We start from the raw sequence: 16,328 nt of genomic DNA, 5'->3' as shown, positions 1-16,328 counted from the left end.
TAAAATTTTCAAAAATTAACTGAAATAACACATGAGACTTTTTTAATATTTTTTAAAATTCTATTGAAGGATGCAAGAAGAAACGTGAATAAAAGGGAAAATCTAACATTGTAAAGATGAAAATTCTTCCCAAATAGGTTTATATATTCAATACAATGCCATTGAAACTAAAGCAGAATTTTTAAAGCAACCTGACAAACTTACTTTAAAGTTATAATAAAGTTTGCAAATAAATACATCCATTGGGGAAAAAATCACAGAAAAGACTTGTCCCACTAGATTTTACAGAGATAATACTAAAAAGTGGCAAAGTCTTTGTATAGAAAACACATTCCAAGAAGAGTAGAAATTCAAGGCACAGACCAGACTTATGTATATTTGAGACTCTAGCATTTGCTGGAGGCAGCTCCACAAACCATCAGAGAAAGTATATACTATCAATATTTAACAGATGATGCTGAGGAAAAACGGCTCAGGATCAGGAGATGCAGTTGGACCCTTATCTCACACTATATACAGACGTACTGACACAGGGTCGTGTGTGTAAACCCCTGAAGTATATAAGACATTGAATGTGAATGGCAAACTTACAGAGTGAATAAAAGAATATGTCATATAACATCCTTGTCCTTGTAAACTTAGGGGAGGGAAAATTTTATTTTAAAAAGACCCCAAAAGCACAAACCATAAAATTAAAATTGCTGGATTTAAAGATATCAAAATTCCGGGGTTTTGGTTGGGTAAAGTATTTCATAGCCACATTAACAACTGCTGGATTGGAAGTGGACATTTGCAATATTTAAGAAAAAAGAAAAAGGTTTCTTCCAAACGACAAAGAAAAAGCTAAGAACCTCAATTTTTAAAATGGGCAATGGATGTGAACAGGTAACTCACAAAACGGAAACCCCCAAATGATCATATATATATGATGTATGTTAGATATACGCACATGAATGAAGGGGTGCTTACCCACCCAAGTGATCAAAAAATACAAACTTAAATAATAAGTTGGATGCCACCCAACACATTACATACAAGGGTTGACAATAGCCAGATAGTTGGATGAGGCCACATTTAGGGGGTGGGGAGGATTGGAAGGAAAGGGCCACGTGCGGCCGCCCCGCCCCGCCCCCACCACCACGTGCGCCCCTCTGCTCATGCGCCAGGCTCTGCGGCATTTGCGGCCCCTGCGCACCCAGGGGGCAGCTGGGCACCCACCCACCACCCCCCAGTCGCAACGTCGCCGTCTGCAGCCAAAGAAGAAATCCCCTCCTTGGGACCTTGCAGGGTTTGAAGCCGCGCTGGGCGCCCGGGCGACATGAGCGGACGGGCCCGCGTGAGGGCGCGAGGCATCGCGCGCAGCCCCAGGGCCGCGGAGGTGGGGCGCGCCACCGCCTGTGTGTAGAAGTCCCCTCCTCCCTCGCTCTCCGCCTGGCCCGGCCTTTTCTGCGTGCTGTCACCTCCTCTCCACCTGGCCGGGCCTTTTCTGCGTGCTGTCACCTCCTCTCCGCCTGGCCGGGCCTTTTCTGCGTGCTGTCACCTCCTCTCCGCCTGGCCGGGCCTTTTCTGCGTGCTGTCACCTCCTCTCCTCCTGGCCGGGCCTTTTCTGCGTGCTGTCACCTCCTCTCCTTTCACTACCTTTTCTCTGCACTCCAAGTCTTTCCAAGGCTGCTTACGTTTTTTCCGTCCAGGCCTCTCGTTGGAGTAAGATGCGAATGTGGGTGGACTAGTGCAGCGGACTGAGATGAGTGGCAGGGGCGTCTTTCTTCCTTCCTTTCCGAGTTTTAATTATTTAATTCATTTTTAAATTTCTTGGTAAAAAGGGATGGACCTTCGTGTCATTCTATAGCGTATAATCTAATATGCGATTTGTCTTGCTCATTAGTAAATAAAACTTTTTATTTTAGTAAATAAATATAAGCAATGTCAAACGCAGATTTGGTGTAGAGTCAACTACTGTTTCTTGAGCGTCCAGGAGTGGTGGGACCCCTTGTTGAAGTTAGGAGACCAGAGATTTGACCTGCAAATAAGCAAATTTGGAGTGAGGTTACAACTGCATATTTTTGGAATTTCGAGCAGTCTCGAAAAGAGACTCGAATGAATAATTTGTGGTCATTATGCCTGAATTGTCATGAAATAGTTTTCCCTTGACATTGTTCAATTTTTAGTAGGCCAAGATGTGGTAAGAGAAGATGTTATAGGGAAAAAGTAGTTATAGTGGAAAGAGAAAATATTATTGATTCCCCCTGCCTGTTTTGTGAACGAATTTTGGTCCAGTTTATTGTTGTGTGCATGAGCCACGTAAGCATGAGGTCCTGTGCATCTGTCCCCTCTGATGAGATCTCTGAGCCAAGAATCACATCTCTTTACACCCCCAGAGTCTAACACTGCTAGGCTTACGGTCAGTACTAAAATCAAAGTTTGACAAGTGGGGGAAACTATAGCTTGTCCGGATCCTTTTTTCCAGCATGGGCACTTCTCCTTGCTCAAGAGTTTACTTGTAACATTTTGTTTTTCTAGTCCATAGGAATCTAATAACACGGTAAGTTTTGGTTTGTGAATTACCATCTTAAATCCAAAGCATTTTTCCCCCCAATTTAGCCCACACCTGTTGCTCTCCGTGACAATGAATCGTCCACAGCTGTTGCTCTCAGTGACAGCGCATCAACCTCTAGCAGTGGCTTCGTGGAAACAAGCAGTAGCTCATTGAACAGTAAGTGCAACCTTGTTCCATTTAGTTATGTTAAATCTAAACAGAGCAAGAGGGACACTATTGCTGGGCAGGGTGGCTCCGGCCTGTAATCGTAGACTCTGGGAGGCTGAGGTAGGTGGATTGCCTGATCCCAGGAGTTCAAGACCAGCCTGAGTAACAGCAAGACCCCTATCTCTTAAAAGAAAAAAAAAAAAAAAATAGCCTGGTGTTGTGCTGAGCACCTGGGAGACTAAGGCAAGAGGATTGTTTGAGCCCAAAAGTTTAAGGTTGATGTGAGCTATGATGCCACAGGACTCTACCAAGGGCGACAAAGTAGGACTGTCTCAAAAAAAAAAGGACACTGTTAAGCCCCCCAGCAGCAGGCTCACTTCTTGTGCATTTCAGATTCCTTTCTTGAAGAGTCCCATTTGTCATGTTTCTTTGGGTTTGGGACTTTCCAGTATGGTGTCAGCTGTTACATATCCTGGCAGTGCTTGGTACAAATGGGAATTCATAGACATGAAGAAGCTAGTTCTGGTGGCACCTGTGGCTCACGGAGTAGGGCACTGGCCCCATATACTGGGGGTGGCGGGTTCAAACACGGCCCCAGCCAAAAACTGCAAAAAAAAAAAAAAAAAGCCAGTTCTCTGATTCTTTCTGTTCACTGAAGAATTTTGAAAAAATATTTTATAAATCTTTCTAATATTGGCTTGGCACCCGTGGCACAGTGGTTATAGTGCCACATACACGGAGGGTGGTGGGTTCGAACCCGTCCTTGGCCAGCTGAAAACAACAATGGCAACTGCAACAAAAAATAGCCAGGTGTTGTGGCGGATGCCTGTAGTCCCAGCTACTTGGCAGGCTGAGGCAAGAGAATCGCATAAGCCCAAGAGTTTGAGGTTGCTGTGAACTGTAACACCATGGCACTCTACCGAGGGCAACATAGTGAGACTGTCTCCTCAACAACAACAACAACAAAAAATCTTTCTAACGTAATTACCAATGCCATCAGCTTGCAGGGATGATAGAAACCTGGCAGGCGTGCTCTCTTCTTTCCCAGCTGTGGTAGACATCACCATATGATGGTGTCGCTGTCCCCTGCAAAGCGAGATTTGGTCTCAGGAAACCTGTCAACATGCTTGTCCAAGTAGCCACTATCCCACAGGGCAAGCTGGCATGCTCAGTGTATAAGTTTGCTGGGCTGCCGTACCAATGTAGCACATGTTAAAGTGGCTTAAATAACAAAAATTTATTTTCTCGCAATCCTGAAAGCTTAAAGTCTTAGAGGAGGTGCCAGTGACTTGGTTTCTTCTAAAGCCTGTCTCCTTGGCTTAGATGTGTTCTCCTTGTGTTCAGATAATTTTTCCTTTGTGCATTTCTTAAGGCCTGTGTTTACAATGTTAGTCATGTTGGATTAGGGACAACCTTAATGACCTCATTTTAACTTAACCACCTCTTTAAACATCCTCTTTCCAATAAGGTCATGTTCTGCCGTACTTGGGGGTTAGGGCTATAACATATGAATTTGGGGGGGGGGGAAGGACACAATTTAGCCAGTAACCCCAGGTAAAACCAGTTAGCCATCTCCCATGTTCTGATCACAAAGTTAAGTGATTGGTTTCTCATAAATATGTGAGCACTTAGGTTCTCCCAGACTCTGGGAGTCTGGACTCTGCACCCATCTCATGCCTGGCTCTACTGTTCCTCTCTGGGAGTTTTCAGCAAAAGAAAGTGAGCATCTCCTATGTTCATTTAAACAGGAAGTACTCATTTGGAAACAGATTTAATTTCCTGTTTTCTAGAAGCTACAGTAATATTTTCAAGGTGAGAACACTGGCTTTCATTTTCCTGGGACTGGATCTAGAATAAAAACTTATGATAGAGTTCTGGGCAGTTTTTTTGGCATCTTTTTCCCTGGGAAAGATGAAATATTCAGCTTGTTTCTGAAGTCAGATAGACAGAAATTAGTCTGTGACTCTTCAGAGTGTTACACAAGAGCTAATAGTGAGAGAGCTGCCCTCCATAAATAAGTGTGGGGTGGGACCTGGGGAGATTGGGGGATAGGGCTCTCTCTAGCTAAGAAGAGAAAGTCTACCGCATCATGAGAGTGAGGATAACTCAAAAACTGCTATTTCCAACAAAACAAATTCCTTCATAATTTCCATTCTTTTTTTTTTTTTTTTTTGTGGTTTTTGGCCGGGGCTGGGTTTGAACTCGCCACCTCCAGCATATGGGACCGGCACCCTACTCCTTGAGCCACAGGCGCCACGTGATAATTTCCATTCTTTAGGCTGAAGACGTGTATTCATGAATGTTTTCACAGCGTGGGCACATTTTATTAAACATCCCAAATTTTGATTAGAAATACATTTTTGGTGTAGTAGTTGTAAACTATCACTAGAATGAAATACGAGCGATGACTGCCTTTTCCTCATGTTTTAGGTAAAAATGGTGTATGTTCTGGAGACGATGGAAATACTTTCACAGAAAGGGATGTGACAGTCAGACGGAGCTTCACGGATTTGGGTATCTGTACCAGAGAGAAGTTGGCACATGTGAAAGATTGTAAAATGGGTATCTAGTCTTCATGTTAACTACTTTTTTAATGTTACCAAACTGTGCTTAAGGAATTAGAATTTCTAGGTATAAAATAAACAAGTACGTATATTCACTGCATATGTATTAAACATCTGCTGTGTTCAAGGCTTGTTAGACACTTTCCACTTTTTAGCATTCATTTTCTCTTTTATTAGTAGAGATAATAGTATCTTCCCCAAACTATATTTCATTTTTTAAACTATATTTTACTTTTGGAAAAGATTTCCTCCTTATATCTGCGGTGGGACTTAAAAAGATGCTGCTTCTCTTTCCCAGCCTTTTTACCCTATGTGGGGAATAAAACCTTTCTGGATTTGATCTCTAAAGAGAAAGACATGGCCTGTGGGGGAATTCTTTATCCAGATTCCAGGCTCACCTTTAGAATTGAATGCACAATTGTAGGTATCTGTATTTTCTGGGGAATAGGTCTATTGTTTTCATTGGATTTTTAAAAGATGTTGTAGTTCCCTGTACCAGCCCGTATAGCCTGTGGCTAGGAGGAGTGAGAGTTATAAGAAATACCTGTATGGCTCAATGGAACACCTTGGTGGAAAGGGCATTGAGAGGGATTTAGCTCTCCTAACAAGCATGAGAGCTCCCGAGATGAGAGCAGTGGTGAATTGGCAGTCTCTACACCTGTGGTGTTGAGAGGCACGAGATCAGCCTTATATTAGGCTGGAGGAGAAGGCAGTCGGGAGCATGCGCATTCTATCATGGACCCGCTTACTCTGACTCTGTCTCCCCTCCTGCCTGCAGAACGCCAGCACGGCGTCTGTCTGCTGAAGATCACCAAGCTCTGCTAAAGACTAAGATCTATCTATTCCAAGAAGACTGCTTTACTCTCTCTAAGACTCTCTCTCTCCTGCTGAAGTAGATAGACCTCAGGCACCTAAGAGAAATGGTTCCTGAGCAAGGTAGCTTAGCGGTCTGCATCCAGAACCTAGTTAAGCTGGGCCGGAGACCTGGCCAGTCCTGGGCACTGACAGTTCCCTCTCAGAAGTTAAGACCCACTGATGCAGATGAGTGTTTTTTTCAAACTTTTAAAAAACCAGGCAGCAGGGTAAGAAATCAATGTATTATCCAGTGTACACACACTGGACTCACACAGTCGAAGCAAGTTTCACAAAACAGTGCTGACCCTTAGTGCTTGCCAGGCGCCCTGTTCTGTTGCATTCTGGCCTTTTTATTAAACGTGATTCAACTCACTTAGTTCTGTAACTGCAGCACGAATGGGGCCCAGGTGCAGTTTGAAACACTAATGTAGATCTCCAAGAGTCAGCCCAGCTCTGGCATTCTAGGTTGACTTCTTTTATCCATTTATTAAACACGTGAACAGCGGGAAGTTCCCGCCGCCCGCTAGGGGTGGGCCCCACGCGGCTTCGAGGTCTCCTGTGAGCCGGTTGTGGCCCACACCTTCCTCTGCCCTGGTCTTGTACTCCACTGCCATCACACCAGTCTTGAAGTGCTTGTAAGTGACTGAGAGCCTCCTTGGGAGGCTTAGTGGAGGCAGCAAGAAACGGCCTCTGAAACCAAGAAGCAGAACGGCCAGGCTGACTACTGTGTCCCTTGATTCAAGGGAAGGAAAAATTTCAGGACTGATTGAAGGAATGAGAGAACAAAATGGATCCAGTACCAATTCTGGATTGAAGCTGTGTTCACCTTGTGTCTATGAGTGGCAGGAAGGAATGAATCAAGTCTTAAGTGAGTCTCTCTGAGCCTAGTAGTTCCACTTCAGGGATATTCTTCCTAAGAATATGTACGCAAATACAGAAAAAGGTATATGCACTAAGATGTTCATAATGGTGTTATTTATACGAGTAATAGTGAAAATGGAAACCTTGTCAAGTGTACAAGCACATTCAAGTGGAATATTAACGTTATTAGAATGTATACAAAGGCTATACAAAAGCAAAGAAAATGTTTATGATAGCTCTTGAAAGTAAGTGACCAAGATGCATGATCTATAAAAAGTACATTACAGGCCAGGCGTGGTGGCACATGCCTGTAGTCCCAGCACTGCGGGAGGCCGAGGCGGGTGGATTGTCTGAGCTCAGAGGTTCAAGACCAGTATGAGCAGCAGTGAGCCAGAGTAAGACCCCGTGTCTACTAACAACATCAAAAACAGCCAGCACCACCAGAGGAAGAAGAAAATCAACAAAAAAGGAGTACTTCAAACAAAGAAGAATGAACAAGCAAACTGAAATTAAAAATATAAAAAAATTTTAAAAAAAAAGTACATTACAAATACGTTTACAATAAAAAGGCCACACTGTTCAGAGGAAATAGGACAGGAAGAAAGAAAGCTGTCAACAGTGGTTATGATTTAGGCGTCTCACACTGACATCCCATGGCATCAGGACCTGTTAACTGCTTTGTATACGTTGAGCCCTTTCTTTTTTTTTTTTTTTAAAACGGATTTTTTTTTTTTTTTTTATTATTATTTTTTTTTTTTTTGTAGAGACAGAGTCTCACTTTATGGCCCTCGGTAGAGTGCCGTGGCCTCACGCAGCTCACAGCAACCTCCAACTCCTGGGCTTAAGCGATTCTCTTGCCTCAGCCTCCCGAGCAGCTGGGACTACAGGCGCCCGCCACAACGCCCGGCTAACGTTGAGCCCTTTCATCAGATGAGGCACATACTGCTCTCTTCACTCTGAGAAAAGGGGGGGGGGGTCATTCAGGCGGTGCTACTGCACTCCACGCGAGCCCCTTCTTTTGCTCTAGTCATCAAGCTCTCAAAGAACTTCGCCTCAACCAGAAGCCACAGCTACTTAGGGGAACACCTTGTCTTCCCCAGGAAAGGAGTAACAAAGTCTTTGAGGGTCCACACAGGAAACCTGTGGCCTTCCCAGTCCTTAGTGCGGCCTTGTGACTGAATCCAAATTTTACCTAACAAATCCTTGCATTAAAAGGGGCGCAGGGGAAGGGGGAAGGGAGCGGAGGTAGAGTGATTGGTGGGATTACACCTGCGGTGCATCTTACAAGGGTATATGTGAAACTTAGTAAATGTAGAATGTAAATGTCTTAACACAATAACTAAGAAAATGCCAGGAAGGCTATGTTAACCAGTGTGATGAAAATGTGTCAAACGGTCTATAAAACCAGGGTAGGGTGCCCCATGATCGCATAAATGTACACAGCTATGATTTAATAATAATAAAAAAATAAAAGGGGCACACCAGAGGAAAAAAAAACCGTGAACAGCTAAATACGTTGTCATTTCCTCAGTATTTGGGAGCACAAAAGAAAGCTTCTGCTTAACTACAACAGCACAGTGATGTCCGGTGCCTAGCAGGTGTAAAACCCCGGGTTGAAGCCGAGGAAATAGGATGACACGGGGGATGCCTCTTCCTTCTCACCACCTCAGGGGTCACTTTCCACTTCCTCTGTGAGGAAAGCCACACAGAGCCTATTTGATATCATTCTTTTTTATAAGTCACAAACTATAAGAAGTGAGAAGTACTCCCAAGAGTCTGCCCTGGGGGAGCTTATGTCATCCTGAGGACATCCTTATGTCAATACGCCCAGCGTATCGCCACCATCTCTGATCTCCTCCTGTAGACTTTTAAGATGTGAATAAAAATTTCCTTCGGGCGCTAGAGTTTCTGGAAGTACAGCTGGTCTCCATGTGCCTGCAGAAAATAGAAGCCCAGAGGCCCTGTCTATTCCACACGGGAAAGATGTGATTCCTTCCTCCTCCTCAACCTCCGAGCATCTTCTCTGGGATTGTATAAGCGTCTCACCACTAAACTTTTTCAGAATATTTGCAAGTGTGATTAACTTTTCACTATCTGGATTTCCCAGAGGGTAGGGGTTGTATTTGTGGTAAAAACCAGGCAAGTTCTTTATAATAGGAGAGTAGCATCATTTCAGAGCAACATCTGAAAATATCACTGCAACCTACTGATTTGAATTGAGAAAACGGGAGCTGGAAGGCAGGCTCTGGACGGCGTCCTAGGGTAGCTGAGTTCCGCTTTTTCTCTTCTCCCAAGGACAAGCGTGTCAGTGTCTGCTCTTAACGTTCTCATGAGGCCAGCTTCACACATGGTCCTGTCTCAACTCCCAACATGTTACGAGGCTGCAAATCTTAGAGATTATCTTAAGTCACTGAACAAAAGTCTTTGCTTTACAGCACCTACTGTACAGATGCAAATAAGTTTTTTAAATGAAGTGATTATCATCCACAGGGTGTGATTTTTTTTTTTTTTGTCTTCCTTAGGCTCTAGTGGAATACCTGTGAAACTGGTGACAAATCTGTTTAGTTTAGATTTGCCCCAGGACTGGAAGCTGTACCAGTATTATGTGACATATACTCCAGATTTAGCATCCAGAAGGCTGAGAATTGCTATGCTTTATAGTCAGAGTGAACTTTCCAACAAAGCAAAAGCGTTCGATGGTACCATCCTTTTTCTCTCAGAAAAGCTAGAAAAAAAGGTATACTGTGGTTTATTTTTCACTCTATGTTCGTGAGTATATATAGACCTGTATATTTATATATGAGTACATACATGTTTACAAGATTGTCAGAACAAATGTTTGACTTCTTTCCTCTTGCCTGAGAGCTAAAAGACTTTTTTTTTTTGTGGGTTTTGGCCAGGGCTGGGTTTGAACCTGCCACCTCCAGCATATGCAACAGGCGCCCTACCACTTTGAGCCACAGGCGCCGCCCCCCTTTTTTTTTTTTAATGAAATCATAGCTGTGTACATTGATATGATCATGAGGCATCATTCACTAGCTTCACAGACCGTTTGACACACTTTCATTAATTAAGACGCCACCAGTAATTGCTTTCCTAGCTAAGGAGCTGATGATTTGACATTTTAAACATAAGAGCCATAAGTATCCTTCAAATAGGCATCTTTTTAAAAAGCTTTTTGTCAACCATGGAACTCTACCGAGGGTAACAAAGTGGGACTTTCTTTCTAACAATTGAAAGAAAAACAGGACAAAATAAAACAAAACTTATCCTCAAATAGGCAAGACTTGAAGAAACACCATTTAGCCTGTGGCTTCAGAACTTTACATTCCTTGTCTTTTTGTGCTCCTGCACAATTATTCCTCTGTATCCAAAGGATTTTTATATCAGTCTGTGATTGTAGAATTGTCATTTCTTTTGGGAGTGGTTCTGTCAAGAAATATGAGTTACTTATGGCAATTTAAAAAGTATTTTTTAAATGTTACTATTGGAATTGGCAATTGGATGTTTCATATTCTTTTATCCATTATTTTTACACTGTCAATGTTTTTTAATTTTAAAGATATTGGCATTGATGTTATCACATGCTTTGTTCTAAATATTAAAATTACCATAAGAAAATATTAAAATTACCATTTTCTCTATGAAAAATTGAAATGGAGCATTGGATTAGAACTTTATGCTTCTATCCTTTGGGAAACTTAGTCTTTTTATTCAACATTTTGGACAGTATGAGACCAGTTACATAATTCTAAATTATGAAACGTTAGGCACATTATTGTGGATTTTCTCAGGAAATGTGTTTCTGGGCACTCTTGGGGCCTCTGTTCTTTCATGAGACCCTGAGATTTGCAGGAGCTACTTGAGTGGTGATTTCATCTGGATATGGGACTTTAAAATCATACCATGTGGCTACATTTAATGGGTTGGAAAATCTGGATCTGTACTTTAGAAACATTTTTTTTATTCTCTGTAAGTCCTTACTCATCCTTCAATATTTTGTCCTGTGACCGGATGTGGATAGCATGGTAATATGGCTTCCCATACTTAAATGACCTATTTAAAGTATATTGTTATCATTAAAGATCATTTTGTTTTGTGGATACATTTGTAGCAATACTTTAGAAATTTAGATATGTTAAAATTATTATATGCTATCCTGGAAGGGTCCAGCTTACTTCAGTTGTGTCTATGGAGAATGGAGAAATTTTACTCTGCGATGCTTGGAGTAAGTTAACACCACTCATTTCTTATCCAAAATGAGTATGTAGTATGTGCCGAACACCTTTTTGGTTCTAGGGATGAAGTCTGCTGAGGAGGCAGGTTATAAAATAGACTCTAAAAACTTGGAAAGGACAAAATACATAAATGCCTGTTAATTAACTGACTCCTAATCCCTTGTCCTTCTGAAACATCTCTGATCACTGATGGAAATTTATTGCCGGATCTGTGCCTTCTTTTGTTTTAAAAACCTGTCCTGTGTCCTGTCTGCTCTAGGAAGTTTTTTAATTGGGGAGAGAGAAACCTACTTATGCATTCATTATATTGCTAGGACATTGTTCCAGGTTATAAGAATCCTAGGATTTCACTAGCCTAGGGGTGTCCAAGCCTTTTTTATTCTCTGCCACATATTGGAAAAAGAGGAGTTGCCTTGGGCCACAAATTAAATATGCAAAACTAATTAGCAAAAAGAAAAAGTTCTGTGGATAATTTTCATGATATCTGATACCACAGATAGGCAAAAAAAAGTCCCACAGGGTGCAGGTTGGACACCCCTGATGTAGACCTTCCGAAATTTATGAAATCAGATTTTTTGTCTCTTCTAACTTATGCCACTTTCTCTCCTCTCTCCCCGTGTTTATTTTCCCTCTTCCCTCTTTTCTCTGCTGCTTTCCTCCTTTCTGTTCTTCTACATTATGAGTAAACTTTTCCTCTGGAATCCATGAACTTGAGACGGGCAGGGTAGCCCACTTATAGGCTTCTGGGCATCCCTAAACCCTCTGAAAATGGGTACATTATGTACACTGTGGTATATGCTGCATAAAATTTTCTTGACATAATGTAACTTGTTTCCAACTCTCAAAGTAATTCAGGACCCATCACCTTCCTACCCCCTAAAAAGCTCAAGAACCACTGCCCTGGAGTTTCTTTGAATCAGATCTTTGAACCATGAATCTGGCTTTGATTCTCCATTAAGAAGTTTGAGAATAAAGAGTGGTGGTGCTTTCTTAGAATTAACCAGAGACAGAGGAAGGAACCCTCCGAACATAAAGTAACGATCAGGTTATTGCTCAGATGCTGACGCCTGCCATGTGTTTCTGTTAGTGGTCTAGATGGGGACAGCTTTATACTGTCTATAGTCTGCAGTCCTGGGGATAATGGGTGGCATGTGTAGTAAGTATCTCTTTCCCCAGGTCACAGAATTATCAAGTGAGACTCGCCGAGGTGAGACCGTGAAGATGACTGTCACCCTGACGAGTGAGCTGCCGACCAGCTCCCCGGTGTGCATCCAGGTCTTCAACATGATCTTCAGGAAGTAAGGCCCTTGGCGGGCGAAGTGAATGTGGGCTAGTGAGACCTTTCAGCCGAAAGCACGTGTGTTCAAATATCGGCCATTTGTAAGCAGCGTGCCAGCAACAGTGTCATCTTCAGGCTGTTTTTCTCATCCTTCTATGAGTGATAACGTACAGCACAGTTCAACACAGCCGCTCGGTGGCACAAACTGTCACTGTCTAGTGTTAACCCAAGTTGAGAGAGGCATATTCACCGCATCTCCCTGGCAACAGGGAGGGCGCCTTTTTCCTTTTTTTTTTTTCCTGTGGCTTTCCCACCCTGTCCTTTCCCTCCAGACTTTAGAAAGTTCCCTGTGTTTGGCTTTGCTTCTTTTTCTCTTGGCACATTGATTTGGGATGTGGCAGACATCACTGTGTGTGTTCTACCCTGCTCCCCCCTCAGCCTCTCCCCTCCCCACGGGTTCACCATTGTAACCAGGTTTTTCAAAGTTCTTCAGACTAGTCCAAAGATCACATACTCCACATTCATCCTGGGGATAGAGTAGAGCTCCATGAAATGCAGATTTCCTGGCCCCTCAGTGCACCGACTTAGGAAACGGTTTCATGGGCAGGGGCTGAGAATGCACATTTTTAGGGTACATGGAGCCTTGAGGGCACGTGCCCCTGGTGTGGGTCAGCAGGACACTCTGTTTACAGACCTTCGAGGCCAGCCCTTTGCTCAGTAGTGGCCTCTACAGAGGATGAGGACGGGGAAATTTGGGTCTTTACTGAATAGTTGGGCTCCTGAAGGAGCTGCCCCACGCAGACACTCCTGACTCGGGTCAGATGTCCTGTTCACTTGTGGCACAGCAGTTTTACAGAAGCCAGTCCCGCCTCTCCCCTTGAGAGGAGGCTCTGTGAAACCAGCGGGCTCTGGGAAGATGCTTTTCCCCAACAGAGCTCTTCCACTTGTGTTTTATCTTACTTGAGTCTCACTAGAACACCCTGAGGCAGGTACTGTCAAAATTCCCATTTTACAGATAAAGAGGCCGAGGGTTAGTGATACCCGGTAGCCAGAATCACAGCCAGGACCCCTGGTTTCTGCCTCAACACTGCTTACATTTACCCCTTGTGCTGGGCACCCCCACATAAGGAGGTCTCAGATTCCTGAGGTGGCCAAGATCAGCTATGGCAGTCAGTCTTGGTTAATTAGCAGACCGGGAAGGCTGAGTGGCTTTAGCTCCTCATCACAAGAGGGGAGAGTCCAAAAGAGGCTTCAGACTTGGCTAGCTGGAATGTTAATGCCCACGATCTTAGTAATGGACCCCATGTGAGGGCTGTCTGGGAAGTATCTGGCCATGTAATAGGAAAAAGAATATTAATAGCTGGATACTTTCTGAACAGCCCTCATATTTATCATTGCAGTTACGCTCAGGCAGATACAAGTAATTTCAGTTGTATTCTTCTCAAATAGGAAGAAGTGGTAGTTTTTTTTTTTTGTTTTTAATAGAGTCTCACGCCATCGCCGTAAATATCGCCATGAGTGCTCTGGCATCATGGCTCACAGCAAATTCAAACTCTTGGGCTCAACTGATCTTGCTTCAGCCTCCCAAGTAGCTGGGACTATAGGCACCCACTGCAATACCCCGATAGTTTTTCTTTTTTTAGTAGAGACCTGGGGAGGTGGTGGTGGTGGTTGCATTCTTGTTCAGGCTGGTCTTGAACTCCTGAGCTCAAGCAATCCACCCACTTCAGCCTCCCAAAGTGCTAGGATTGTAGGCGTGAGCCACCAGGCCTGGCTGGAAGTGGAAGTTCTTACGTGTATACTCAAACATGTGTTTAGTACCTAAACCTTCCAGTGCTATGAGAGTGAGAGTCAGTACCTATAGAGTCTTACCGTTACGTTCAGCAAGGGTGTAAACTTAGAATTACACCATTTTTGACTGACACTTACCAAGAATTCAAAAAAATATGTATTTGCAGGATCTTAAAGAAGTTGTCCATGTACCAAATCGGGCGAAATTTCTATAATCCTTCAGAGCCAGTGGAAATTCCCCAGCACAAGTAGGTTTATTTATATTTTCTTTTACTCTGAAATTGTTCTAATGTGAACAACATAATTTCTGATGCAGTATTATGCCTTCTCTGAGAGACTCTGGTATGAAAATGTAATGGATTATTTTAATTATCGAGTTTCATTTGTGTAGACTGGTAAATTTGAACATGAAGCTAGCAGCTTGTTTTCTTGTATTAGTGTTATCCGTAGGGGTAGATCATTATCGTAAATCCTGGAAGGATATTCAGAAACTGAATTTTCTGTCTGTGATAAGTAATAATGGAAGCATAACAAGCTGTATTAGGCTGTAACACATAGTGGGTGCTCTGTTTTGTTGTTGAAAGGAAGTTAGCAGAGTAGGGGTAGTTGACGTGAAATCATCGGGTAAACAAAGGTCAGACAGAGAAGCCAACCAAACCAGCCTGATGAAGGACAGAACTGTTGTGCACACTTGGCTGAATTCCCACCCGAGTGGTCAGCCATATCTTTTTTTTTGGGGGGGGGGGACAGAGTGTCACTATGTCGCCCTCAGTAGAGTGCTGTGGCGTCACAGCTCACAGCAACCTCAAATCTTGGGCTTAAGCGATTCTCTTGCCTCAGCCTCCCAAGTAGCTGGGACTACAGGTGCCCGCCGCAACGCCCGGCTATTTTTTATTGCAGTTGTCATTGTTGTTTTAGCTGGCCTGGGCTGGGTTCAAACCCGCCAACTTCAGTGTATGTGGCTGGTGCCGTAACCACTGTGCTCAGGCGCCGAGCCAGGTCAGCTGTATCTTGAACTGGTTGTTACTTGGGTCTTAAAATACTGTGGTCAAGCTAAAGACGAAGAAGCAACCAGTAGCCCAAAGCCAGATACATGGAGGGAAAAGCACAGCCGCGATAGAGAGTGGAGGTGGGGGGTTGACCTTTTGCCGGGTAGAGGAAAAAGAATGGGTTTTCCGTATGTTCTGTGGTCAGATTGGTCTCTCTAAAGCAGTGTTTTTCAACCTTCATTATCTCATGGCAAACTCGAATCTGTATTTAAACTTCTGTGGCACACTTAAATTATGTTAACCCCCCCCCAAAAAAATGAAAAAAGAATATACTTACTTTGAATTTCTTTCAAAAATAATCTAATAATCTTTACGTGCCCTGGCGCACCAGGTGCAAATCACTTCTCTCAAGCCTCCTGTTTCTCCCTGTCACTTGTTTCTCTCCTGGTTTAGAAATTCTCACAGGCCCAGGGCTGTGCACCAGGTGCTCAATGTGTGTGCTTTCCCTGAATACTGGGTTAGTGTCGCAACGAATTAAGTACACAAACTATAAACTGCAGTGATTTTAAAAATTGTTTGCTTATTCTTTCATGCTGTTACTGTAACTTCTGTTCAAGACTTTTCAGTCTATGCAGGAAGGAACTGTTACCTTCACTTCTCTTGTGCGTCTGTTCATGATGTGACTTCTGTATTTCTTAATCTCACAGTTGTTATTTTTGAGACAGAGTCTACCTTTGTTGCCCTTGGTAACCGTGCTGTGGCATCACAGCTCACTGCAGCCTCAAACTCTTGGGCTCAGGCAATCCTCCTGCCTTAGCCTCCTGAGTAGCTGGGACTACAGGTGCCCGCCACGATGCCCTGCTATTTTTAGATATGGGGTCTCACTGTGGCTCAGACTGGTGTTGAACTTCTGAGCTCAGGCAGTACCCCCACCTTGGCTTCTCAGACTGCTATACGTTAAGCTCATTATTTGGTTTACTCACTGCCGCCACCTTTGAGTCTAGGAACTTTTCTGAACTTAGATGTTTTAATGATGGGGCAGATCTC

General features: G+C 43.4%; 1 protein-coding gene across 1 annotated transcript in view; it reads left to right on the top strand.

The window, feature by feature from the left end:
• The first annotated feature begins 1,318 nt into the window (after positions 1–1,318).
• PIWIL4 (piwi like RNA-mediated gene silencing 4) overlaps positions 1,319–16,328 on the top strand; it is a 55,534-nt gene continuing 40,524 nt past the window's right edge. The window contains exons 1-7 of the mRNA XM_053561435.1: positions 1,319–1,401; positions 2,169–2,179; positions 2,642–2,713; positions 5,135–5,266; positions 9,507–9,721; positions 12,399–12,520; positions 14,460–14,540. Coding sequence (XP_053417410.1) covers positions 1,319–1,401; positions 2,169–2,179; positions 2,642–2,713; positions 5,135–5,266; positions 9,507–9,721; positions 12,399–12,520; positions 14,460–14,540 — 716 coding nt within the window. The remainder of the gene's footprint in view (positions 1,402–2,168; positions 2,180–2,641; positions 2,714–5,134; positions 5,267–9,506; positions 9,722–12,398; positions 12,521–14,459; positions 14,541–16,328) is intronic.

This window comes from Nycticebus coucang, chromosome 14, assembly GCF_027406575.1.
Source record: "Nycticebus coucang isolate mNycCou1 chromosome 14, mNycCou1.pri, whole genome shotgun sequence".
NCBI lineage: Eukaryota > Metazoa > Chordata > Mammalia > Primates > Lorisidae > Nycticebus > Nycticebus coucang.
This window is presented reverse-complemented; position numbering and strand designations above follow the sequence as displayed.